Source organism: Puccinia triticina, chromosome 12A, assembly GCF_026914185.1.
Source record: "Puccinia triticina chromosome 12A, complete sequence".
Lineage (NCBI taxonomy): Eukaryota > Fungi > Basidiomycota > Pucciniomycetes > Pucciniales > Pucciniaceae > Puccinia > Puccinia triticina.
In genome coordinates, this window is record NC_070569.1 from 1,613,602 (window position 1) to 1,641,046 (window position 27,445).

The 27,445-nt window shown below is 46.8% G+C and overlaps 1 protein-coding gene across 1 annotated transcript; it reads left to right on the top strand.

The window, feature by feature from the left end:
• Nucleotides 1-17,006: 17,006 nt before the first annotated feature.
• On the top strand, nt 17,007-18,362 carry PtA15_12A166 (uncharacterized protein; the record flags this gene model as incomplete). The annotated part of the gene is made up of 2 exons (XM_053161748.1): nt 17,007-17,067; nt 17,155-18,362. The coding sequence occupies 2 exons, from the start codon at nt 17,007-17,009 to the stop codon at nt 18,360-18,362; spliced, it is 1,269 nt and encodes a 422-aa protein (XP_053025735.1).
• Nucleotides 18,363-27,445: the final 9,083 nt, after the last annotated feature.

The window sequence follows — 27,445 nt, forward strand, 5'->3', positions numbered from 1 at the left end:
TGGATATTTGGGCGAGCTGATAATCAATGATAAGTGATCTGTGATTTGGTTGATGTATAAGATGATGTTTGATATGCGCGCTGAGCCTGCTGTCAATATTTGAAGGGTAATCTTGTGAAAAATGTTGAGGACTTCGGCCAAATCTTGAGCCAAGGCAAAGTCGGACTTATTGACATAATACTTTCAATCTATGCCGTACGTTTTATCACGCTGCCACTCAAGCCTTTGTGTGAAACCCCCAGCTCCACTGAGGTTTCACAAGGCCTCACGGGTCATGTCACATGACATTGACTGTAGTTCAGCCCGTCCCCCTTGCCCATCTAGCCCGGCAGAGACTCCGACCCCATTCTCTCTCTGCTTGGGCTAGGTAAGCCTTCCCCTTTCTCCTTCTCCTCTCTTCCTCATGTACATAGACTAATGAGAGACTCCGACCCCATTCTCTCTCTGCTCGGGCTAGCCACGCAATCCAAGCTCCTCAACCGTTGGTTCTAGAACCTTTAGGCCTCCGAGCCCGCCCCACCGCGCCTCTCCAGCCTCCAAACAGTGAAGGGTCTCCCGACCCTTACACTTTGAGTAATCAAAAAAAAAGCACCAAGTCAGTCGGTTTAAGTGAATGTTACTCCTGAGCAGGATAAGTACTTACAAAGCGGCTTGACACCTGATTATACTGTTGATTTGTGCACACGTTGAGTTCCAGCGAGTGCATACATCTCTTGAAATGTTATGCGGGGTATCAAAACCGTTCTCCTGACATATTTTGTCAAAATGCACCTTGGAACTTGGAGAGTACCACAATTTTTTAGTGATTGCTTGAAACTGTATAGAAATTGGACTTCAGTTCCAATCACACGCCTCAAAATAAAAACAATAGAAAAATCTTACTTTGGCTAAAGTCACCCTGCAATATTCAGATGTGTAGGAATCCACATCATCTTTGTCGCTTGCATTCTTGATATCTGCCTTGCTGAGTGATTCCATGTCATCTTTGTCTAGTCCAGTATTTGATTCAACCTCACTGGAGTCTTCAGCATGTGAGTGGGGGGGAATATCCCCGTGCGGAAGTCTAGAATTATAGGAGGAATGAATGAGAAATTGAAAAGCGGTCAGAAATATTAATAAACCACTTCTAACTTACAATCTGATCTGCTCCGCAGCATCATCTTCTGAACTGTCCTTGTCCAAATTTAGCACGTCAGTATAGGAACTTGTTCGTCCACTTTTATTCTGATGACTTCCAAAGGGACGGAGGATGCCTTGGACGACTAGATTGAGGATGTGAGCAAAACAGCAAATCCAATGTGTCTTGCCTTTGAATTGGGGCCACTTGAACTTTTTGATCTCCCGTACCATGAATTCATTATGGGGCCATTGATTTTTACAATTCCTCTTTTACAATGTACCTACATTGTAAAAGAACAACATTGCAAAATTACACATTATCCACAAAACAAATAATTTTACAAAACCCCCCCATAAATGAGGGCCATGCAAAACTGGAGGATGTAAAAATTAAATTGCAAATTTGCACATGGCAAATTTTATGGCCAAATTTGCAATAACATTCTTACCATGTTCAGCCATTGCAAAATCTGACATTGCCAAATTGCAACAGAGAGGCAAAAAAAATAGTTTTGCAAATTAATTTCTTTACCACGTGATCCCATTGTAAAGCATGCAATGTAAAAGTACATATCACTCCGCAGGCTGGCAATTTTACATTGCTTTGCAAAAAAAGGCCCCCTGGCCAAGCAAAAAAATCAAAACAAAGCAAAACCGCCAGACACCTGAGAGGGATAACATAGGAAAAACGCGATGACTTAACAAGAAGGGAAAGTAAACAAGAAAGGAGGTGAGAAGGATGCGTAGAAAGTGCACAAGAAGACTCATAATAGGAAAAAGCTAGCTAGATCAAACAACGGCAGAACCCCTTGAGGACCTGCGCAACCCTACTCTCATTGGTCTCGCCGGCAATGGCTGACCTGCACCTTGTTTAGTTGTAGGTTGGCTCGCCGCTTGAGTAGCCACCATGCCGCTTGCCGCTTGAGTAGCCACCATGCCGCTTGCCGCTTGAGTAGCTACCCTGCCGATTTCCGATTGTGCTTGTTGGCTCGCCAACGGAGTTTGTTGATTATTTTGGGTCACCATATACCTTTCACAGTTAGATTTCCAGTTGGCGGCTGCGCGGGCCGCAAGGCGCTGCCAATCTAGATCGTCCAACGGGGCAGGCACGAGGTTCAACTGGTTTGCAGCCTCCTTTCTGGGTCGTCCACGCTTTGCTTTTGCTTTCGTTTCAGCCGTGTCTTTCTTTACTGGTCGCTTATCCAAGGCACAATCAGAAGCTGGGTGTTTGGGTCCAGTGTCATGTTCATCTTGGTCGGGATTGGAAAGGTCGCCAATCTGAGCAGTTTGGACCACAGGTGGGAGCTTTGGAGGGCGGCCACGCCGGGCTGGGAGCTTTTGATCGGCCTTGATGATCGGCGCGAGCGAATCTACTTCTTCTGATTGAAATTTAGGCTTGGTAGAAACAGGCAGAGCCTTGTTCACGCGAAGACGGATCTTGATTGGTTCGCTAGGTGGACTCGAAGGATTGGCTGGATAATCATGTTGCAGACCATATTCACTGGAATTTTCTCCAGTTTCTTCGCCACTAACTTCACTGGAATTGTCCCCGGTTTCTTTGCCACTAACCTCAGTGGTATCAGAGCCAGAATTGTCGGAGCTGGAACTTTGGGAATCGGTTGAGTAGTCAGAGATTTTGTCACCCAGGTAGTTGTTGGTAGATGTGCTTCTGATTATCGCCTGACGAGGGTGTTCAGGTGGGTTCAAAGATTCCACGGTCACATCACCGTTATAGGATATGTTTAAAAGGCTCTTCATGTGTGTGAAAGGAAAACCCGAGGAAATTGTGGGGTTATCGCGGCGGATCCGCTCAATGCTGTCTTCAACAAAAATAGCTTCATTGTCCGTCCACTGTCGCGAATAAAAGAGCCAGCTGGTATGTGGGTGAGCTCCACTGATCTTCCCGGGAACGGTTTCGACCATCTGAGCATAGCCGGCATTCACACGATCATTGTGTAGCCAAATCCCGGTAACTCCTTGAACGTTTCGCAGTACCTTTCCCCAATAGTGACTGTCCCCCCAATATCCTCGCGAGATCAGTGTGTATACTTCCCCCGATACGGTGAACTTGAAAGGCCAATTCATCTTGCCCATGAATGCAAGCTGTTTCTCTTCATCAACGATTGTTCCCAAGTCAATTTGAAAGTATAGATGAGGCGGTGCTTTGGCACTGGGGAAAGAGATGATCGATGTTTGTTCTAGGAAGTTTCTGGGGATGGGGTTATCTTCACACTCCAAAGGCTTACGTCGACGGTTTTTTTTGGATCGCTCGGCACCACAACTCTGGCATTGTAGACCAGAAGTTCCAGCGAGTCCAGAAGAAAACCACCGGGTGATCAGAAGCCCAGCGTCAGCGCAGCTGATACCATTCGCATCAAACATACATTTGGTGACCTTGAGGGCGACCAAGCGACAATCTCCTCGGGGATGATTGACTGGATTCTTGTGGATCTTCCGGGGACAAGAGAATTGACAAATTTCTTGGACGGCAAACAGAGTCTTGAGGACCTCCGACGAATTGGTTTGGGGATCTAACATGATTTCCATGAAGAAATCACATGATGCAAAGGCACCGGGGATGAAGGAGTCAGGATGGAGGTTCCGTGCCGCTTCAAATAGTTTGTTTGATCCCCAAGTTAGGATTGATTTGAGATTCTTGTTCTGGATGAGTTCATTGGTGGTCCGCGAGGTGAGATGTGATACAAGGATGTGGAAGAGATCTGTTTTTTTACCACCGCTAGTTTGGAGCCAAAGAGGGCTGTAGATTGCGTAGAGAGAGTCCAAAGCGGCTGCCAGCAAACATTGATTGCGTGTTAGGGGATCCTTTGAGGCGGTGTACGACATGAAAGTGGTGTGCATTGCCCTGTTGATGTTGAGCGAGTTTGGGGGCCTGCCGAGCTTCACTCGTTTGGTAGGTCGATCGAGAAGGGCTTGGGTGGTGTCTGGAGGGCAACCGTCGTTCATTGCGGCCCTCTGACACTTGGTAGGCTTGATCCAACCAATCGAATGGGCGACATCTTGCTGGTTCTTCGGCTGGTTCCCATACCGGATGGGGATCCCTCGCATAGTGAGCTCGTGGTCCTTCTCCAAAGCTTTGACAAAAGCGAAGAGCTTGGAGAACCCCGGAATCAACGACTTCTTTCCAGAACTGACCAAGTAAACAAGTTGGTCTGGTTAGTTCTTGATACACAAAACCGAGAGGGAATATGAAAACCTACCTGAACATGTAGTAGACTCGGTGCATGCTCTCCTGAGCGTTAGTAGAACTGGGAAGCTTATCGTCGCCGTTTGGACAGTCCTCCAGCATCTTGCGGCGGCTAGGGAAAAGCATAGATTCGATATTGGCCATAGTCCACCAGTCAAGCCACGCCTTTACCTTGGGGAATCTGCGCCGCATCTCATCAATTCTCTCGTCGTGGGTTGGTCCGTCTTTTTCACACGGCTGAAGAAGTGCAAGACACTTGGCTTCAAATAGCGCCTACATTGATTTCAAATGTAAGCAAGTCCCCATGCCATAATCACAGTGAAAAAAAAAAGAAAACCAACCTGCTCATCAGGCATGATGACCGCCTGGTTCCGCTTGACCCGTGTGACTGATTGTTGGAAGTGCTCGCGGCATCCCTTGAGTTTTTTCATCGCTTCCCCACGATCAGTTTCGCCAAACACATCCATGTATGCCGCCACAAATCCGCATTGTTGAGCTTTTGAGAAATCCACTACACTTCGCGCCATGTTCTCGCGCTCGCTTTTCAAGAATGATGGGATGAGGAATTGGCGGAAAAGAACGGAGAAGTGGACCGTGTAGTATGATTCACTTAGACCACGTATCCAGCTGAGCTAGACGGGAATCCATCGGGCGATGTCGTCGCAGTACATGGAGGTTGTAAGCAGATAACCGGTGGCAAAAAAGCGATAAGTGACGTCCGAGATCAAGCCTCCCGAGTAGAGATTGTTTCCGTCTTCACGGCGCTCAAGGAGCCTCTGAGACATCCATTGGGTCTGCATGGTGATGTGTTCATGTCCTGCGTTGCATGCAATTGATATGATTTCCAAGCCGTTCCTGTGGAATTAGATTGATCAAGTTAGCAAATGTAAAGATAGACCTATTGAATCAAAGAAAAGAACTCAACAGCTGCCATTGAAACAGGTCGTGCATGAAACGATCACCAGCATCTGAAACTTTCCCTGAACCAAAATCGATCTGCTGAAGGATCTGACGACGAAGGTGACAAAGACGGTCCGAGTTGCCTAGGGATTCATGGATGTTAATGACACTGTCGCTTGGCTCGCCAGGCCCACCGGCTTTACCAATCTGAAATGGGATGTGAATTGTTTTTAGAGTTAGCTTCTCCAGGAAAAAGACAGCGGTGGGAGGGCAAGGTTGGCTGGCACAAATATAGAAAGACATGAGATTTTACCTTGAGTTGCAGCGCTGTGGCCTTTGGATTATTTTTGACGGTTTCGATGAGATCCTTCTTTGCCAGAGGGTCCGGTTTCTTTGAGGAAGGCCAATCATGATTGTGAATGCCTCGGTGTCGGAGGAGCCCCCATCCCGTTTTCTTGTGGAAATCAAATTGACATTGAGTTTCCGAGCAGCTCTGCCAGCGGATCTTCCCTGTGCATTGACCTGCAAGCCCTTTTCATGAGGGATTATTTAAATGGAGACCAGAATTTCACTTCAGTCCCGATGCGGTAATGGGAGTCTGATGGGAGGAAACTTACGTGCTGAGTAGCTCTTCAATCTTCCCGTGCCCGGTTAGCGGTGGGCCAGCATAATCACACCCGTCCTCATTGCATCTTAAAACACCACGGCAGTAGATTCGTACGGTTCGCCACTCGTCAGACTTGGCGCCATTACTGGATCTCTTTTTGAACCCGACAGATCCAAAATTTGCAATCTCGGCGCCGGGGGTGAGGACAAACACAGTGGATCCATTGGGGTAAAGGGGATAACCCTGCCTGTCTAACGCGCAACCGTGATCGATGAATGTTTTGAAGCCTTCATCCATCGCGGTTGGGTATTGCCAGTTTGGCTTGTCTTCAGGTTCGGTACTTTCAAGTTCGATTGATTTGGACTGTTTGATTTGAGGCTGGCCAGCGATTTCAGTTGTCTGTGTATTTCCACGATTGGGGATGGATAGTGCGGGGGTGGGCGCCGATATGGTGGGGGTAGCAGGTAATGTGGAGTGATCGGGAGGAGGGTTGCGGGCGGTGTTTTTCTTTTTGCGGGGCATGGCCACGGTATCAAAGATTATGTATTAACAAATAAGCAGCTTATTTTTTATTATGCGTGTAGATAGATATCACGATATCTATTAAGGTACAAGGAGGAGTCTATTAAGATTTTTGAATGTTGTTGATACCTGTGGGAAAGTCCGAAAAAAAGATTGATCCGGCAGATGGAGAAAGTTAGATGTTCTTGCATCAGGCAGATGGGTAATACTTTGACGCTCGTGACCGACCTACCGGAAGATAGTTGGGTATAGCCCTACCTAGGTCAGCGCTGCGGAGATATAAGTGATCTAGGGAGCTGAAATAGGCTTACCGGAGCTTGGATGGGTGTCAAGTCTGAGAGGTTGTAAGGTAAGGTATTGTAATATTAATTGTTTGGTAGGTTATGTACTGTTTTACATGCATTGTAACATGTGGTGTGACAGGGCAGACTGTAAAAGTACCATTTACAGGTCACCGAGGTGTGAATTACAAAATCTACTTTACATACTTGTAGTTTACATTGCGCAGTTGGGACAGCATAAATTGTAAAACTAATTAAATGCAGTGTTTTATACATTTTTACAAAGCCCCCACTTTACAATGGGGGGGCATTGTAAAACACAGTTTGTAAAATTCACCCACCCCCTTCATTATTCTTGGCGTTGTTGCTCACAAGGCCGCATGCCTTATCTTGGATTTGAAACTTTTCAACGACTAAGCAGACTATGTTTGCCAAGTACTCACCGGTATGGCTTTTTGAGAGGCAAACAAAATCAAGTGGAATAGCCTCCAGGGTTATATTGGACGTTGTCTTGCCCTCAACTAGTCAATAGATGACAACACCCAATATGTCGAATCCGTTTGGCGACTGCCAAGCATTGATGCCTAGATATATTGCTCCACAGTGACCATTCAAAACACTCATCTGGTCGTGCTGGATAGCCGAGTATAGACGGTGGATGTCCTTTGAAACGGCGCGTGGAGTCGGGAGGTCGTTGAGAATCGTTGGGTGGAGGCTTGCTTTATGGCTGGCATCTACAAGTGCCGCAAAAGGCCTTGCGGCTTTGGCGCACCATACAGCGCATATTTGGAGAACCTATTATGTGATAATTTTCATTCATTTAGCAGATTTCTAACCTGAAAGCAAAAACAACGACTTACCTCACTTGGAAGGATGTCCCCAGTTACTGTTACACCAAAAGAAGCCAAGCAATGGGAGGAAACGACTTCATTTTGTTTGTGGGAGCATATCAATTGATGCTTGAGGAGATTGCTACAGGATGAGTCCAAGGTCAAATGATTTATCTTGATTCCACACCTGGATACAAATAAGTGTTTATAATAGCTAGTTACAATATCAGCAATATCATGGATGAGTGAAATAAGGCTTACAATTTGCAAGGGTAAGCAATCATGAGCCTGCCGTGTCTGTCTTTTTGAGTGGAAAGCTCCGGTGGGTGGTATGACTGGTAGGTCAAACTGAAGCCGGCTTTGGCTATTTTTTGTGCTCTTACTATAGAAAATTTGGGGTCAGGAGAATGATGGAAACCACAAACAAGAGCAAAACTGACCTAGCTCCTCCTCATTGGTCAATGCTCTGGCCGGAGTTGAATCTGCTGCTCTAGATTCTTGAGTGCCCTGTTCTTCGGGGGGATTATCTGCGGGCAAAGACGTGCAATTGGATTGGGTTCTGAGTTGGTTGCGGGAGCAAGGCATTGTGGTTGGTTCCGAAGAGGGATGCAAGACCTGGATATCCCGATGGCAAGGAGATATCAACCTGGGACAGTGGGTATACGAAATGGGAAAAATCAAAAGTTTTTCTCTCATTTGCGTAATTAGTCATAGAATGCCTCACGGTACGGCCATATGGACCCCAGAAAAGGAATCTACAGCCAAAGTACCCCCTAGTCCCCACTGGAAGCGTAGACAGAACCCCACTACACTGGAAGTTAGCCCTTTGGACAACCTGTAGCATCCCATCAAACCCCTGTCACGCATCTCAAGTCACCTTTCCCTCACTATACAAATACAAACCCATATTTTCCCTGCTCCACTCTAGCTCCACTGCATATATTAGTTTGTATTTGTTTGCCATCCGCATTACATCATGTAGCACTGCCCCTGCGGCTGTGCCCTGCAACCCCATTGTTCCCCGCCTCATTTATGCACCTCCTTGCATAAATTAAGCACAGCCTCACTCATGCACGCACCCCTTGCATAAATTGTACACAGCCACTCCTGTATTTGCACAGCCCCCCTGGAGCAAAAATCCCTCACATTTGTCTATATAAGGAGCTCTCTCCCCCCCCCCCCCCATTTTTGTTCCTCAGTTTATTACTGATCAGTGATTTACTCACCACCTATACTCACAACACTTACTACTACACTCATAAAAACCCTTACATAGCAATACAACCTTATACTGTTCATCAAACAAATTCATCTTGAGCATCCACTCCTATCACCTTATTAAAACTTGCCAAGCGGAGCTTGGTGGGTCTTGTAGCTGGTAGTATAGAAGGGCAGAGCTTGCAACTCCTTCATCCCCTTCTCCATTCAGCAAAAGGGTTTCACAACCACTTTTGAGTCTTACAACGGGAGCCCTGATGGGGTGTACTGCGGCAGGAGCCCCGACCCAAGCCCCAACGGGGTGTACTGCGGCAGGAGCCCCGACCCAAGCCCCAACGGGGTGTACTGCGGCAGGAGCCCCGACCCAACCCCCGCCCCACCCCGGTGAGCTGGGGCGGTACCTGGATGGGTACCGGGTGCCACACCCGTTTATAAGCCCAAAAAACAGGCACCCGCCTACGGGTGGCCGGTACCGGCCGCGGGTGCGCAGAGACATTCATTAGTACCTGAATTAGACAAGTCTAATCAGCCACAATTTTTTAGACTTCTCTGTGGATAGCCAAGGTTCTTTAAAGGGAAACTTATGTGTTTTGTTACTGAAAAAACCCACAGAAAAAGAAGGATATGCAATCAGAGGGATCCTTGGGATAACAGGTCTGGATATATGATGACCTGTGATAAAAAATAGAAGAGCAGAAGCAAACAGGGAGAGAAGCAATCAAGAGAAACAGAGTTCACTCTGGATAAACAAGGTCAGTGAGGGAAGAAACTTACTGTCAATATCTGGTGTTGATACTGGGAGCTAAGCAGCCTCTGTGGGTGATCCTGGGGTTTGTCCTAAGGGTTTTCTGTGGTCCTGGTTGGCTGGTTGTCTGGTGTATGAAGTCTGTGGATCCTCCAGCTGCATGGGGGATCCTGACTTCAAAAAATTTCAAATTTTGCTTACATAATTACATATGTACAAGTGGTTGGAGCGCCTGGTAGCACTTACACGTCACTGCTGCGCATGCGTGCCACAACTCAAGAACTCTATGAAGGAGTAAAGTTATTGAAAAGTGGTAAGTTGTAAATAAGGTTAAAATTACATGAGAAAACAGAATCAGGATTCAAAACAAGGTTAAACCTTAAGGTAAAAAAGATATGAAGTAATTTGGTATAATAAAGTAGAAAAGGGCAGATTTTAGGCCAGCTGCACTGGCTCTAAGGCTGACATTGACGCTGCGTGCAGGAATGTCACCTTTTTGCCTGTAGCTCAGCACAATCCTCTGGGGCTGGGTGAACCAGTGCGCTGAAGGCTCTTTTCAAAGCAATCCTCTGAAAGAGGGGCTTGTGAGCAAAGTCCAAGCTGTGGCCTGAGAGCTTTGGCTTTCTATGACTTTTTTGGCCTTTTTGAAACTGAAGCACTTGTAACTCCCAAACCACAAATCCAAACAACCTGTCTTGAAATTTCCCAGCTAAACATCTTGGCTTTGCAGCTATGTATTTTTTAACATGTTTTGAAGAAATAATATCAATTTCCTTGGATGTTAGAATAGCAAGAGCCTCCACTGGAGATTGGATTTTGCATTTTTCCCATAAATAGTGGTTTGCTTTATAGTATGAGTTGTACAGTTGACCATTTGGTACCTTGTTTATTTACATACATAATGCATAGAAAGAGAAGATTGCAGAAGATAGGTGAATGAGTAAGAAGAACCCTGGGCCTGGGGTCCCTGCTCCAGAAAATGGAAATTTCATTAATTTATTGAAAGTGAAGGACACAACCCCTGGCTGACTGTCTAGCGCAGAAAGATGAAGAAAAATGAAGCCTTTTGGCCAGTTCATTTGGCTGAACGGATTTCCTCCAGGAAACACCTCATGCAAAGCCCTCAGGCCAAAATTTTGATGTTAGTCAAGTCCCTCCTTTGGAGGCTTGCACTTCGTGCAGGGGCGCTTTGCACCAGCCCAGGCTGTATCAAACTTAACACAAGCATACCCTCCTTGGGGGAGCGTAGCAACGTCCAAAGGAGGGAATTGCCTCTAAAGTTGCATGTCTTTTGCTACAGTAATGAGCCAAATGGCAGAGGAGATGTCACCCTGCCCTATTTACCCCAATACCTCTCCCTAGAATTATATTTCTCACCGTGCCTTTTGCACCATTAAAGTCTCCAAGTTCTTAGCTTATTTTCACCCATTTCAAACTCCTCAATATCCACCCTGGCAAGAAACTTCCTGTAAATGTTGTTACATGGTGGATTTCTGTAACCAATCCCCCCTTTGAGCCCGCGCAAGCTCAGGGAATTTCAAATTTTCAGCTCAAAAATGCCTGGAAGACCCCTTCAGAACCAGTCCACAGTAGGTGGATTGGGCTATTAACTATTAGGGGCAGTAAGCTAAAAAAACAACGGATGGAAGCTGAGATAGCAAGCTACAAGTCTGTCTATTCAGTTTTTTTTTAAACCACAAACTACACTTTTTAAATTAGTCGAGTGCCCTTGCAAAAAAAAAACTGCTGAGCAGGCCATTTATGGCCAAATTTCCCCCCAAAAAAACCAGCAGATGCCCAAGATGGGCAGCTACAGCTGTGCCAAAAGGCATTAAAGAGGGTTTATTGATTTATTTTTAATTTTGTGCTGGTTTTTTTTATCATTTCCCTGCCAAAATTTGACTGCCCTCAGGCCACAGGTCCGACTTTACAAGTAAGCTGCCTCTCCTTTGGAGAGCATCCCTTTGGGACGCGGGGTCGCCCCCCGACCCTCCAATCAAGAGGCTTAGAGCATTTGCATTTGTTGGGTTAAGTTGACGGTTTCGGGCAACTTAACCCAAGCAGCAATCACATTTGTTTGGGCTAACCTCAGGTCAACAAGCCTCAGGTTTGATTTCAGGCTAAGGTCAGCTAAATTTAGCAAGCCTTAACCTGAAATCTAGCCTCAGGCTAGGGCGGTCTGCGACTCATGTCAGCTCACTTTAGCCTGAAGCTGACCAAATGAATGTGTTTGCCCACTTGAAGGCAACCTTGTCAGCTAACCTGCCGACAAACCTGGGCTTATTTAAACCAAAAACTTAGCAAAAAAATGTGAATGATCTTATTGGCCAATTGGATTAGCTTATTCCAAGCATAATCTGAGCTAGTTAGTCCATACTAACTTAGCCACCAATGTTGATGCTCTTATACAAGGGCTGTCGGAGGCTTGCTTCGCGAGACACATGCCCGCAGCAACGAGGGCCTTGGTTTACCTTTGGAGAAGCTTCGCGCCTCCTTGGAGAGGCTTTGTTAAGCTGGAGGCTGTATCAGGGCCCTCCAAAGCGAGGTACTTGTGTTGAGTTAGGTCAGACCAGCTTATAGAGTCCTTTAAGCAAAGGCGGCTTGAGAGCCACTCAATCAGCATTTCCCAGGGCAGTGATCATTGTCTCCAACAAGCTCCGCCTGCGGAGAAGCCGCTTGGCTTCCTTGGATGCCTGGGAATCTGCATCAAACATCTCCCATATCGCCAGTCCTCTCACAGACAAATCCTGCCAAAAATTAACAGCGCGTGCTGCCCGCTAATTGGCCACCAAGTTGCAGGCCTGCAACCCCAAAATCATCTGTTTGTTACTGGATCAGAAATTACTGATGGCTTCAAGGTGTGAAAAGGGCGGCCCAAAGGCCCCACCCATCAACATGGTGTATCTCCCACCTGTTATGGCGGATCATTTACATAATTATATTTCTGCCATGGTTTTGTATATTTCTGCCATGGTTTTGTATATTTCCTTCTCACCAAACTAATTACATAATCATTTTGTATATATATTCGACATACCTAGCAATCATATTTTTCTCCTTGGGGGAGTTTTTCCATCTCATCTTGCCATATCCTGATATCTCATCTCTTCACCACCAATTAGTGCGAGGACGCCACCAGCCAAACATTCCCACAAAACCTCCTGCAGAGGAAGGGACACCCCGTGGACCATGACGTCATACCCTCCTGAGGCCGGTCACCGGGCCGCATAGTAGGACGGTCAACGGCTGCAAGATCCAGCGCCAATCTCAGCCCGCATTGCATCCGTCATGGTCACTGGAGGTCCGTTGGGACAAGGGGTACACCACAGGAGCAATCGAGGAAATCTCAAGCGTTTCCTTGACACTCAACAAAATATTGAACGTCTGCTGGACGCTCAAGGCAGCAAAACATCCTTTAAACCCACAAGACATGGGCTTTGCATTGAGGTTTTTGTGACGTTGTCAGAACCCTCCCTCAACGCAAAGTTTTTTTTAACATTGGGGTGGTTCTGGGACTGCCTGTTCTTTGGATGTACCAGTTCTCTCAACGCTCTGCCAAAGAATTGAGGGAACGGTGGCTCGGAATCAGGCTGTTATCTGAACGCACCAGTTCCCTCAACGTCAGGTAATCTGTTAAGGGAACCGGAGAATTGGAAGAACAGTTGGGTTCCAGGGCACTGTTCTCCAAAGGTTTTGGAAGAGTGTTGAGGGGACCCTTGTGTCCAGTCAATCATCATGCAACGGTGGGTAGTTACAATAACAGTTACTATCAGTTTTTTTTCTCCTTCAGTCTTTAATTTAAAATTCAGAACCACCTAATGATTTTTATCAGCTAGATCAAGAAGTCATAGCTCTCCTCTAATAATTGGTGAAATAATTTTCCATTTTTGTAAAAAGACTGCCTGGATATCCTTGATTACACTTCCAGTTTTTAGTTACTGGTTTTAGTTACTAGTAACTGCAAAATTTGACACGGAATAAGGGATATCAATTCATTCTTTTGACAAAAATGGAAAATTCTTTCACCAATTTTTAGAGGAGAGCTCTGACTTCTTGATCTAGTTGACAGAACATTTTATTTGGTTCCTAATTTTAAATTGAAGACCAAAGAAGAGGATTCATGGTTATCGTAACTACCCACCGTTGGTCAATGTTATGCTAGAAAATTAGGTTAAGGGCATGAAAGCACCTTTTGCTGTTTGTTTTTGGGCTTTTCATGATGCCCCACAACGTCTCTGATATTTTTATGCTTTTTGTTAAAAAATACTTTAACAAACACTCACATCAATGAGTGTGAGGTTCATAGTAGAATCTCATAAGAGATGCTACATAGCTAGGGAAACCCACACCGTCTACCATGAAAGCTTGTTTGCGTAACGGGTTAAGGACTGATCAGTTGTTAGCCCATACATTTACTAACTTAACAAAGTCCCTCCTCTTTGGGGCTGAGTGGGGAGCAGAGTGCCGCCGACCGCAGGGAGGGACTTACGACTTATGCGGGGGTGCTCGCCTGAGAGCACCGGGCAAAAATCTGGTTTGAATTTGAGGGCATGTAGCTTGCTCGTTTTGCGAGCTACATATGAGGTTCCAACCATCAACGGATGCGAATGCATCCTGCCTGTCTTTCTATTGACTCAGTTTTTGAAGAGAGTCACTTGAACAAAAAATCAAAGGAGAATAAAGAGAAAAGCAAACTTCCCCGCTCAGACCTGCGGGGCCAGGCACTGCCCAAGAAGTGGGGTGGTCTTGAGGCTTGCCACTTTCTTCAAAAACCAATCAAAAAATCCCTTGATGCTATTGCAATGAGCTGAAGAGCTTAAAAATTCAATGACATATATAGCTGCTTAAGTTCAAACAATGGGGGGGGGGCAGCTTTGAAGCTGCAGGCTACAAAATCCAAAGAGTGATTTTCCATCACTTTTTGGTGGGTGGTCTTCCACCCAAATGGTTCAATAGCCCGTAAGTCCCTCCCTGCGCGAGGGGTGGCTTCGCCACCAGCCAAACTTAAGCTCCACCCAAATGAGCTACCCCCCGGACCACCATCCGAACTCCAAACTCCGACCTGCCGCATGGGGAGGGACTTTGATAAGTTAGATACATTTATGGTGGCAGGTCCGACTCTCAAGTCATGCAGTATCCTTTTGACTTGGCCGACTTACTGGACAACGTTCAATCAACGTTGCCTTGCCAGAGTGGTAGGGTCAAACAAGTGTCCCCCCCACCAAAACCACCAAAACCAGTGGTTGGTTAAGAATGTGCCAACCGTGTGACAACGTCGCCCTGCAAGCAAGAGCGCAACGTTTGAGTAACCTCCAGGTCCTCCGGTGACCTAACGTTGGGCTGCTCCTTAGCTGGTCGGACCGAACTGGGGGAAACTTTCCGAGAAACACCTAGACCTACGCAAACCCACGCAAACCCACGCGAGATCAGGCGGCCCGTTGGCGGACCGCGATCCTGCGCACCGCCACACCTGGGCCAATGCTCACCAGTGAAATATTTTGCATGGGTAATGCAGAAAAGGGATTATCGGAGCGAATTGATGTTGGGTGTTGTGATCTCAGCCAGGATGAGAACAGCGCACAGCCTGCAATTCAGGAAGTGATGGAGCAGGCGCCGGGTCCTAGGGAAGCCTTTCAAAGGACAGCCACGTACACCACCAGGTCACTTCCTGTGATTGGTGTTGGTTGGTCCAACGTTACCTGATTGGAGAACGTTGGACCAACCTATTCCATGATTGGGATTGGTTTATCCAGTCAATCCACGATCTGCATCCACTGCCCCCTTCGTGGCGCACAGCAATGGATGGCCGGGGGGGGGGGGGGGGGTGGGGGGAGCAGCGGCTGCGCCTCAATGTGACAAGAGCGCAACGTTTGAGTAACCTCCAGGTCCTCCGGTGACCTAACGTTGGGCTGCTCCTTAGCTGGTCGGACCGAACTGGGGGAAACTTTCCGAGAAACACCTAGACCTACGCAAACCCACGCAAACCCACGCGAGATCAGGCGGCCCGTTGGCGGACCGCGATCCTGCGCACCGCCACACCTGGGCCAATGCTCACCAGTGAAATATTTTGCATGGGTAATGCAGAAAAGGGATTATCGGAGCGAATTGATGTTGGGTGTTGTGATCTCAGCCAGGATGAGAACAGCGCACAGCCTGCAATTCAGGAAGTGATGGAGCAGGCGCCGGGTCCTAGGGAAGCCTTTCAAAGGACAGCCACGTACACCACCAGGTCACTTCCTGTGATTGGTGTTGGTTGGTCCAACGTTACCTGATTGGAGAACGTTGGACCAACCTATTCCATGATTGGGATTGGTTTATCCAGTCAATCCACGATCTGCATCCACTGCCCCCTTCGTGGCGCACAGCAATGGATGGCCGGGGGGGGGGGGGGGGGGGGGTGGGGGGAGCAGCGGCTGCGCCTCAATGTGAGCCTGTGTCTCTTATGTGACAGCAGGACACAAGAAAAGAGGGGGGGAAATAGTTTGGATTTCTTGGGATAAAGGAATACAAACTGAGAGAGAGGAAGAGAAAGAGAGAGAAAAGATCCCCTGGTTTTTTTTTTTTTGAATCCACCTATTCTTCTAGGTTGTGCCAAATGAGAGGAAGAAAACCAGCGCCACTGAGTGTGTTCAAAACTTCAGATTTCTGCTGTTGATGTTTTGTGTTGTTTGTAAGTTTTGTGTCAGAAATCAACCAAAGCATCACCTTTGGCTCTTATCAACCAAGAGATTTGAGACCTGATCTCCGACTCTTTGAAATTTTCTGCAGGCCAATTGAAATATTTGTCACCCAAAGACTGTTGCGTGGGTCCACAATGTTTTCCTTGGCCATGTCTGTTGATTCCACTAATTCCACCGACCTGTCTGATGGGTAATGCTGTTGCTACCGCGCCATTCTTGTCTTGGGAAAACATTGAACAAGGTACATATATGCTGGCCACGGCATCATGCCTCTCCCAAGTCGCTTGACCTCGCAGCCATCCAGGCGGACGGTCAACAGCTGCGAGTTCCGGCTCCGATGTCCTTCTGCCCGGCCGCTTGTCCAGTTACATCAATGCACTCAAATTCTGTTCTCGGTTATCATGTTGCACAAAACAAAACCTTCGTTGAAAAGGTGCATCACGAAGAGTCACTAACGCAAGTCTCGCGATCAAAAACATATGAATCCTTGCATTCGCTGAGCTGTTTGATACAGCGGCACGTCATCATCATCATTATCATCACCATTAACATCGCCGACAGGCAACAGTCTGGCAACGGCGCTGAAAGCGAGCCTCTTGCCGCCGGGATCCGCCCGATGAAGCAATGCGTTTTCCTGGCCACTAGGCTCAGCCAGGAGGAAACCACCCTAAACCACCTGGTTGGCATTGCATAACAAAGGAATCTAGGGGATTCATAGGCATATATACATACAAACATATGAAGAGCAGAAAGGTCCAACACATTCCATAACTTTCTATGCAAGGTTTGTAAAACTGCATACGCTCTCTTCAACAGTTGAGGAGTTGTCCCGAGTGAAGGTGTGCCCTTTGTGTTCCCACTTCCAGCACTGGAACAGCACGCAAGCCACGATCGAAGCGATGGAGCAGACGCGAGCTAATACGGAAGCCGTCGACCAAAGTCGAAGGACAGAAGACATGGGTTAGTCCGTCAAAAAATTGATAGAGCATCCTCCAAACCGGCGCAGAGACACATGGCCGATTGATGGACTGACCTCGATGTATACAGCCTCTGTTCTCCGTGTCGTGCGGGGGTTGACCCACAAGCACAGCTTCGAGCGCAACCATCTGCCCCCAGCCAAGAGAGATCGAAGTCTGACCATCAAGGACATGGACGGAAAGATCGGAATCTGGAAGGAACTGCACTCGATCCTTCTCCCTTCAATCCACGACCAGCTCGAATTGCTTCGCAACTCGCTCGACCTGCTCCATCCCATGAAAAAACCAAAACCAGACATCAAGCCAATTCTGGAGATCCTGTCGAATCTCGATAAGACTTTGGAGAGCACTGTGTCGGCTATCGTCTGTCTCACCCTCGAATCACCTCTGCCAGACGAAAAACACGACCATGGCCTGCAGGCCGCTAAGTTCTTTCGATGCGCGTATCTGCACAAGAAAATCCAGTCTCTTGTGGAGCGCTTGATTTATGAATTGTTATTCCGGCATCAACTTGCGAGCTTTGTCGGATGGTGCATTAGGCCAACTGTTACTATCCACAATGATTCGCTTCGGACGCCGGGACCCGGTTTGAGGCACCAAATCGGGACCATCATACTTTATTGTAACAACGAAATCACTAAAACGATCCACTGGTGCCGCACATCCGACTGGGCTGTCATCCAGGATGCGTGGTCAGAAGTATGCACACCACTTGATCTTGTCGTGGAGAAGTTCACTGGCCAAGCCAACCGCCGAATCCCACCAGCTTATCGGACTAACACGAATATCGAGACAAACGCCACGACAGAATTCATAGTCAAAGTAGCCAGGTCAGCCCTCCCACTCGTCAAGTTAGCGAGGATCTTGGGCAAGAAAACTTCCGGAATGATCTCGACGAAACGGATATCGACGTCGGACGCAACACTGGAGCTCAACTCAGAGACGATCAAGCAGTTATACGAAGCCCCTCAAGCGCTCGCCAGGCTTTACCACCTGTACAACCTCCTCAGCCTTCTGGATCTCTCGGTTCGAGTCATCCCTGTCAATCAGCAAATCGGTATTCGTTCTTTGATCCAAAACCTTCCCCGGGGCATGGCATCCACCTTATCTGTTCTCGATTCGGTTCTGATCCCTGTGCTGGCCCAAGTCAAAGACAATTCGCCCACAACCCAATTCAACTCTTTCCTTCCGGACTTGAAACAATCCTGGGATAAGGCAAGTGAGCATTTGATCGATGTGATGATCACGTCCTTTGAATTCGAACACATGAACGTTTGAGTTAGAATAAAAGATTATCCTCGGGGGACAATCCATACTCAACTCGTGTATTGTATGATATGATTACCAAAAGCTTCAATTTTTATCAATGTACATATTTAATTACCAGGCCAAACACCTTCATGAATCAGCTTGCCACTGCTATGCTTTGTTTGCGTCCGCTTCTTCTTTTCCTAGGTTGCACCAAATGAGAAGAGAAACTAGCTATGACTGAGTCTTCAAAATACGAATTATTGCTGCCGATGTGTTGTGCCATGTGTAAGTTTTGTGTCAGCAATCAACAAAATCATCACATTCGGCTCTTGTCTTGAGACCAAGAGATTGGTCCTTCTCTCTGAACTTACGCGGAGGCAGATGAAATTATACAGCGTCTTTGATTACGAAGCAATGCCTTCAATTGTTTTCGGGTTTTCTTTTTGAACCCATTAAGCTTCTGTTATCCATAGCCAGACCTTCTGATCTGACATATGCACCGTGTATTCATCTCACTACGACTGCCTGGGGCAACCTTGGCAAAAGGCCTACCAGCACCTCATTGGGCTTTGAATTGAAACGCGCAGCACCAAGCTCACCGAAAATGACAATGGAGTGTCGGGAGGAAAATCGGCTATGCTATTGAGGTACCTGGGCGGACTGCAAAAAAACTCTTGAAAGAACAAGCTGAAATTAGGCCCGGGTGGAGGGATGAGGGACCTGGGGATATCGACTGTCCCTCCCTAATTGGCTCGTATTTATCTGAAGAATATTTTCTTCCATTATAATCCTTGGGCGAGCAGATCATCACCATGGCCATGAGTTGACTTGAATTTCGCCTCGCTCGAATTCTCTTCAGAATGGAGAGATGTAACAAAACCTTCCCAGTGCCATCGGGTGACACCACTAACAGCCCCGGACTCGGGGGTCATTTCTTGAATAGAAGCTAATGGGTTGTTGTGGGGTCGGAAGCTTAACAAAGGAAAGCTTCTGCGGCGCTTGAGAGCGGTTGGGAGCCGAGGGTCTTGTGCTTACTTGAGGTTGGGGGTAGCAACAACCATTCTGAAACACCTTGAAAGTGGACGTCGATCGCACGGTTGATTAATTTCCCCCTGATGTGTCGGCCTTCGATGGATGACCATGGCGACGATTTTTACCCCTTTGACACAGTTGGAGAGGAAGTCTATAAATTCAGCCTGGCTAGCCGGCCAGAATGATTTGCTTTCCCTCACTCTATCCCAACACATCTCACAATTTCTTGAAATTCTGAATAAATCTTAGAAACAGCAAAAATGATTGCTTGGAAATTCACATTCATTCTCATCAGCTTACTCGCCCACTGCTCTCTTTACCACGCTTCTATGCAATGCGGAAGAGCTTCAGTGACTCGGAAAACCTGCGAAACGTATGCTGAGTCTTTTTAGATTTTCTCCTTCGTGCAACTTCATTTCAACAAATTGTTACTATATTTTGGCTCAACCATGAGTATTTTGGCTTACATCCTCTTCATGGATTTCGAATAATCATCTGAAACAGAGCTTACAAGAGCATTCAGTACACTGACGGAGGGGTCACTGGGGGTGAAAACATAATTATTATCACTCACTTAGATTGCCTTGTGAGTCAATCAGTTTTGGTGTCATTTTTTAATTTTCCTGAGCTAAAATAATACTGAAGTATGAATTATCAAATAAACAACTATACTAAACTGAATTTTGCTTTTCCATCAGATTATGGTGACAGCCAATGAACCAGGGTGATTAAAGCTCACTCTTTCAGCTCATTCATGTCCCCGGGAAGCAGCAGGCTTGTATTGATGGAGCTAACTTCCTCATTTACCAGCGCTGCCATGCAGCAAGACATAGAAGCAGCCTTCCGTGAAATCTTTGACACATGTCATCCATCTCAATATGCTGTATGTGCTTTATTTAATTGATCTAGATGATTTTCTTGCCCAAGTATCTGACCAAATTGAATAACTAATGCTTTTAGGGTGCAAAAAATGCAAAGCACACCTTCATGGTTGAAGTTTCATCTTTTCCACCTGATGATGTTCCATTTGGTAGTGAATTAAAAATTGGAATTCCAGCCTGTAAGAAGAGTAGGTATCTTCAAACAAAAGGTTTGATTAAACCAGAAGATTGCATAAGGTTTGTTGGTTTTTACTTGGAACGTAATTTGAATAAATCTCTTGTTGTTTTGGATCTGATTACTCCTTGTTGGATCATTAGTGCAATCAATAGTTGGAAGCTAGGTACAGGTACAGGAGGATTTGGTATGGTTGTATATCAAACATGTTCTGTAAGTCAATGTATACCAGAAACAAACCTCAAGATTTACCACATCACACAATCTCTTACTCATTCTCATTGATTCAAACTGGTACTTAAAACAAATTTAAAACTTTTCAAATAAATAGGTTGCAGTTTCCCCATTAAATGGCTTAGATGTTACCCTGTCAGTATTTCATGGCAATTCTCTGCATAATTAGTAAAGTTTTGACCTACTGTGATTTTCACTAATTTTTATCTATTCTTGTACGTCTGTGGAGCAGAGATTTGCAAACATTAACCAATATGGTGAAATCAATCACAGATAGCTGCAAGCAAGATGTAAGTAAATTTAAATTTTGATCTGGATACATAAATAGGAATTGATGTTCAATGACTGTGACAGAACGGTGTGGTGTTAAATAATGGTGGTAGCTATGGTTTGAATGCAAAGATACTCATAGAAATAGGCTCCTCTCGAAAAGCCTAAAGAAACTCTGCTTTCAATTTCAAATTTGAGTTTTGTTACTGCCTATGTACCTACACTAAATCAATTGGACTATAATCAATCACAAAAAACTTCCTTTTACCATACAAAGAAAAAATTAGCCTTGAAAATATTTCTCAATACAAACACCTTGTTTTATAAAGCTTGAAATCTTCCTATGTAGCTGTACCATCAGCAGCCATTTGACTGTTTTTAACCAGCTCTGTTACTCAATAAAACCTGTAAATTCACCTCTCAATTAGCCTAAAGTCTTCTGGATATGAGTGAAATCTGGGGTAGAGATAGTCATGCTGGACCCACGTACAAAGCAGTACCCAGGTACCGCACTGCTTTCTGGCCATTTTCAGGTACCTAGGACCACACCCGGCACCGCCTGGGAGATGCCAAAGGTACCACCTGTGTTATTTGGTTGGTGCCTGGCAAAGCCACTCCCAAGCTTGGTGGGCCATTCCAGCAGGCACCAGTTGAAGTTGATCAAGGAGGCGGTGGTGGTGGGGGCAGACAGATGGCGTTTGGGTCGTTGAGCGGGGCCTGGAGCGTCGGGTTGGGGCCGGGAAGGGTGTGGAGAGCGCGGGGGGGCTGGAGCCTGAGGGGGTCCAGCGGGCCGCCGTCAGGCGGTACCTTTCTGGCCAAAACCCAGTACATTACTGCACCCAGCACCGCTACGCGCGCGCAAGGGATACCCGCCAAGCGTTACTAGGTACCTGCCAAGCGGTACTAGGTACCCGCCGCGGGTACCAAATGAATATCTCAAATCTGGGGGAGGAAGTCAATCATGTGGTTTGGATTGATCTGGATTTTTGTACACATGTAATGAGCCATTTGTACCCTACCATGCCTGCACTTCCAGCTTATGTTTTCTCAAGCCCCTTTGCTTTTGAAATTTTGAATTTTGAAGGCTAAATAGTTAGGGTCAGCCTAAATGCACTCCAAACTTTTACTTCGTGCACTCCACATTTTTGGCTTTGGGGGGCCAGCACTCCAAAAAAGTTGGAGTGCCTTGATTTTGTACTCCCAAAACATGGAGTCCCCAGATGGGCACTCCATGTTTATTGGAGTACACAACTGGGTACTCCAAAATTGACCAAAATAGGGGAGTGCAGCTAGATGCACTCCAAAAAAAATGGAGTGCAAGCCCAAGCACTCCACCTTTTCAGTGAAGGATTTGGCTTTGCACTCCAGCTGGCAAATACCAAATGGAGTGCATTGGGGTGCACTCCAAGTCTCCTTTTTTTTGGAGTGCCCACAGCAATTGCACCCCTCGATGACCGGTCTGGACCGGTCATCGAGGGGACTTACACGACCGGTCATCCAGAGGACTCATACCTCTCGATGACCCGCGCGGACCGGTCAACAGTCAGTCACACCTCTTGATGACCGGTGTGTACCGGCCATCGAGGGGAGGTGCTACTCTCAATGACCGGTCTTTACCGGTCATCGAGGGGACTCCCACCTCTTGATGACCGGCGCGGACCGGTCATCAGTCACACCTCCCGATGACCGGTATTTACCGGTCATCGAGAGGACTCACACCTCTCGATGATTGGTCAGACCGGTCATCGAGGGGACTCACACCTCTCGATGATTGGTCAGTCCGGTCATCAAGGGTAATAACACCTCTCGATGACCGGTCATCACCGGTCATCGAGGTGAGTCACATCTCTCAATGACCGGTCAGACCGGTCATCGAGGGTAATAACACCTCTCGATGACCGGTGATGACCGGTCATCGAGGGGAATAACACCTCCTCTGGATGACCGGTGTGTACCGGCCATCGAGGGGAGGTGCTACTCTCGATGACCGGTCATCACCGGTCATCGAGAGGTGTGAGTCCCCTCGATGACCGGTCTGTGCTGGTCACCGAGGGGAGTAGCACCTCCTCTCGATGACCGGTCAGACCGACCGGTCATCGAGAGTAGCACCTCCCCTCAATGGCCGGTACACACCGGTCATCCAGAGGAGGTGTTATTCCCCTCAATGACCGGTCATCACCGGTCATCGAGAGGTGTTATTACCCTTGATGACCGGTCTGACCGGTCATTGAGAGATGTGACTCACCTCGATGACCAGTGATGACCGGTCATCGAGAGGTGTTATTACCCTCGATGACCGGACTGCCCAATCATCAAGAGGTGGGAGCCCTCTCGATGACCGGTGATGACCGGTCATTGAGAGGAGGTGTTATTAGGCTCAATGACCGGTGTAACCGATCATCGAGGTGCGAGTCCCCTCGATGACCGGTCTGTGCCGGTCATTGGGAGGTGTGACCGGTCCGCGCTGGTCATTGAGAGGTCGGTGACCGGCACAGACCGGTCATCGAGAGGAGATGTTACTCCCCTCAATGACCGGTCTGCGGTGATTTCCCTCAATGACCGGCGGTCCGGTACAGACCGGTCATTGAGAGGAGATGTTAATCCGCTCAATGCCGGTCTGTACCGGTCATGGATATCAGGAGGATCAAGTGGGGTGTGTTTGTACATAGCCCGGTTGAAGTTGTAGGCACTCCCCTTTTGAGGAGGAGAAATATCAGGAATGGAGTGCTGGGGGAATGCACTCCAATCTGATGGAGTGAGACTCATGGGCACTCATTACATTTCCTGGCCACTGGAGTTCTTTGTGGTGCACTCCAAAGAGTCGTGAGTCCCCGGTTCCGCACTCCAATTGACTTGGAGTACTCTAGTCTGTACTCCAACAATCATTGGAGTGCACACTCCATACACTCACTTTTGGAGTGCTTTTGGGATTTTTTTGGAGTGCATTTAGGCTGACCCAATAGTTATCCCCCCCCCCCCATTGGAAAACTTTGAACCTGGGAGCTTTCAAACCTGCAATTTACGGTGGATGAAGGGTGGATCAAAGTGCATCATCTTGCTGGTGTTGGAGGGGCTAAGTTTTTTGATTAATTCTAGCTGTTTTTGGGGGCTTTTGTGCTGCGTTGGTGTGTGCCATGGGGGCAGGGGAATCTTTTTTGTTGTAATTTTGGTTTGTAAAAATGTTGATCAAATTTTTTCATCAAAACTTGCGGTGAAAGACCACAACTGGAGAAATACAAAAGAGAACTTGGGGATGGTTGAAATGACTCCCTGTTGAACCTGAAATGACAAAATGCTGCTAAAAACCAAAAGTAATCACCAAAGGGGTTCATAGAGATGGCCCTGTGGGACCAGGGTACCGGTTGACACCCGGGTACCAGGTTGAAATTTGGCCAAAAACAGGCAGCAGGTACCACACCAGGCACCTCCGCGCGGGTACTGGAAGTAATTTTTCCGGGTACTGGCGGTACTTTTGACGGGTACTGGCGGTACTTTTGGCAGGTATTGGCAGTACTTCTGACCCAATTAGGCAGAGGTCAGGCAAGTCAGCCAAGGGGGTGGAACCATCTGTCCCAAAATGATCACTCCCTTGATGAGGATTACGCTCCCCGTTCAATGGTTGGCACAAATCAGCCATCCAAGGGTGATTCCTTCCTACAGCTGGATGACACTGGCCAATGTGTACCCTTGATGGCCAGTGTCAGGCGCGGTGATGCCAAGAGTAGGTGAACTCTTCTAGCTACACCGGTGACTGCGCCGCAGTGCGGTGGTAAGCGCAATAGGAGCGCGGTGGAAAGGCAAAAATAACTTAAAGTTATTTTTAAGAGGAAACCCAAAAGGGTTGTAACAGAGGGGCCAGGAGCGCCTGGGGTATTTAAGTGCCCTCCGATGGTCTTACAGGGCCTGCGCAATAGATGCGCAGGGGTGGTTATGAGACCTGTGACTTCTGGGGCCCGACTAAGGGTGTTTTTCAAACGAATAATCGTTCCCAGGCTAGGGGATAGAGATCCCGATAAAGAAATGAAAACGGCGGACTTACTTGTGAAGAGGGTCCGCGGAAAAGGACGGCAAACGACTCAACAAACCGAGATCGTGACAATACAGGCGAGCGACCGGTCGGATAGACAGGGCGGGGCTGGTACGGCGACGAGGTGGTTGGTCTGAATCTGGGGAGGCCCCTTCTCGCTCAGAAGCCTCCCTTTATATATCCTTGCGGCGACCGGTAGGGTCGCTGGTCTATTTCCAAATTCATCGCGGCTTCTCAGCCGCGGGAAGAACTAGTTAGGACAGGAGTAGTAGAGCGTTCTATTGCTCGCATAGCTCCTGTCCTCTTTACTCAACAGCAGGTATTACTCTTCCTCGGTCCGAGGAAGAGTTCCACTCTTGATGACGCTTTCGTGGTAGTTCATCTTTGGCCAGGGGAGACGCAGCAGTTTACTTCTTCGCTACTCTCCTCCGGCCGTTTCCTGTAGAATGTTCTACGGGTTTTTTGTTAGTTCAACAATAGCAAACCCGTTCTCTTGGCCTGAGAACGGGTTGTTGGATCATGGCTACTATTCTTTCTCTGGCCGATACCTGCGGCCGGAGTTTGTACGCTCTCTCCTTGATTCTATCAATCGATCAAGGGGAGGCTTTTTTGCATATTCATATTCTTATTTGCGGCGCTCTGCGCCACACTCAATGCTCCAAAAGTCGTAGTCGCTGAAGCTGTGTAGGTTTCGCGACTACTTGGCGCTCTGCGCCGCTAATAGTATGCATAGCATGTAGAGTAGTTAGCTGGGCTCTAACGTAGTCTAGTAGCCCGGCTGACATTCCCTCCCACCAAGATAAGTTACTCGTAACTTAGCTGAACTACTTACGCTTAGAAACTCTGTAATTGCGTAGGTGAATTGCTCCATCCGGGAGCCATTCATCTTTATCTGCTGATTGGTTTCTATATCTTACAACGTACAACCTAGTGTCTTTACCTAAAACCTTTTCTTTTTTGTCTTTAAGGATCTTATGTACTTTAAGTTGCTCCTTAGGTGGCAGCTCTTCTATAGGTACGGGTATAGGTTTGGGAGTTGGTTCATTCTCTCTCTGAACATATCTTTTTATTAAGCTCACTGGAAATACTGGGTGCTTCCTACTGAATTCTTCAGTGAGGATTACTTCTACCGCATTTTTACCATGCAGGTTTTTGATTACAAATGGTCCTACAAAGGCGGGTTTAAGTTTTCTACATCCACCCAGATTGTTAAAATTTACCGTTGAAAGAAGGACTTTCTCTCCTATACGGAATTCTGGTTCTTTATGACTCTTGTCCCACCGCATCTTACTGTACTCAGCTGCTTCTTGAACGCATTTAGCCGCATGTTTATTTGCAGCTTCCAGCATCTGTTTAAAGTCTAAAGCTGTAGGATGTGCTAGTGGTAATTTGTCATTAATAGTATCTTTTGGTAGTCTGGGAATCCAACCCCTCTCTAAGATATACGGCGCTTCTTTAGTAGTAGAGTGCTTACTACTATTGTAGGCCATTTCTAGGGCAGGGAGTAAATTAACCCAGTCATGTGTATACCCGTCACTATTTTTGAATTCTAGTCCAAAGGCGCAAAACCTTCGGAGAAGATCCTCTAATGTCTGGATCATCCTTTCTGCTAATCCATCAGTCTGCGGGTGATACGCGGTTGAAAAAGCTAATTATTTGGTGCCCAACATATCGTGAAGATTTCTCCAAAATTCTGACGTGAATTTTGGGTCTCTGTCACTGATAATTATTTTTGGGATACCCACATCAGCCATAATTCTGTTCCAAAATAGCATAGCTACTTCCATAGCTGTGTCATCTTTGTGATGCGGAATGAACCTGGCTCTTTTGGAAAATCTATCTACCACTACTAGGACTGAATTATAAGAGAAGGCTCCTCCCGGTGGTAATCCTGTCACAAAGTCCATGTTAATGATTTCCCACCGAGTTTTGGGTTCTGCAATGGTCTGCAATAATCCAAACCTCTTTCCAGTCTGTTTATTGGCTTTTTGACATGTTTCGCAAGATTTAACATATGCTTTAGTTTGGTTTTTCCAATCAACCCACCAGGCTGTCTGTTTAACCCTTTCCAAAGTTCTATCTTCAGAAAAGTGTCCTGCGCCAGCATTATCATGGCATTCATACAACATATTTTTGATGTGAATTTCTTTATTCAGAACTATCACACTGGAATGTCTATGTCTAAAATATATTATGCCATCTAGCAGAATAAACTTTCCTGCTTTGTATGGGATCAATAGACAATCCGGTAAGCTAGCAATCAATTCTGGAGCACTGTTTTCATTATCCAGGATATTGATTAACTTGAGAAGTTCTAAATCTTCACTATAGCTGATTCTGACTTCTTCAAAAAATGCGTCGTCAATGTCACATACGTGAATTCCTAAAATGGGGAATACATCCTCATCTTCCGGATCATAGGCAGGATTATCTGGAGTATTAGGCAAGGCCCATCTACTTAGTCCATCTGCATTAGTATGCTTAGCTCCCG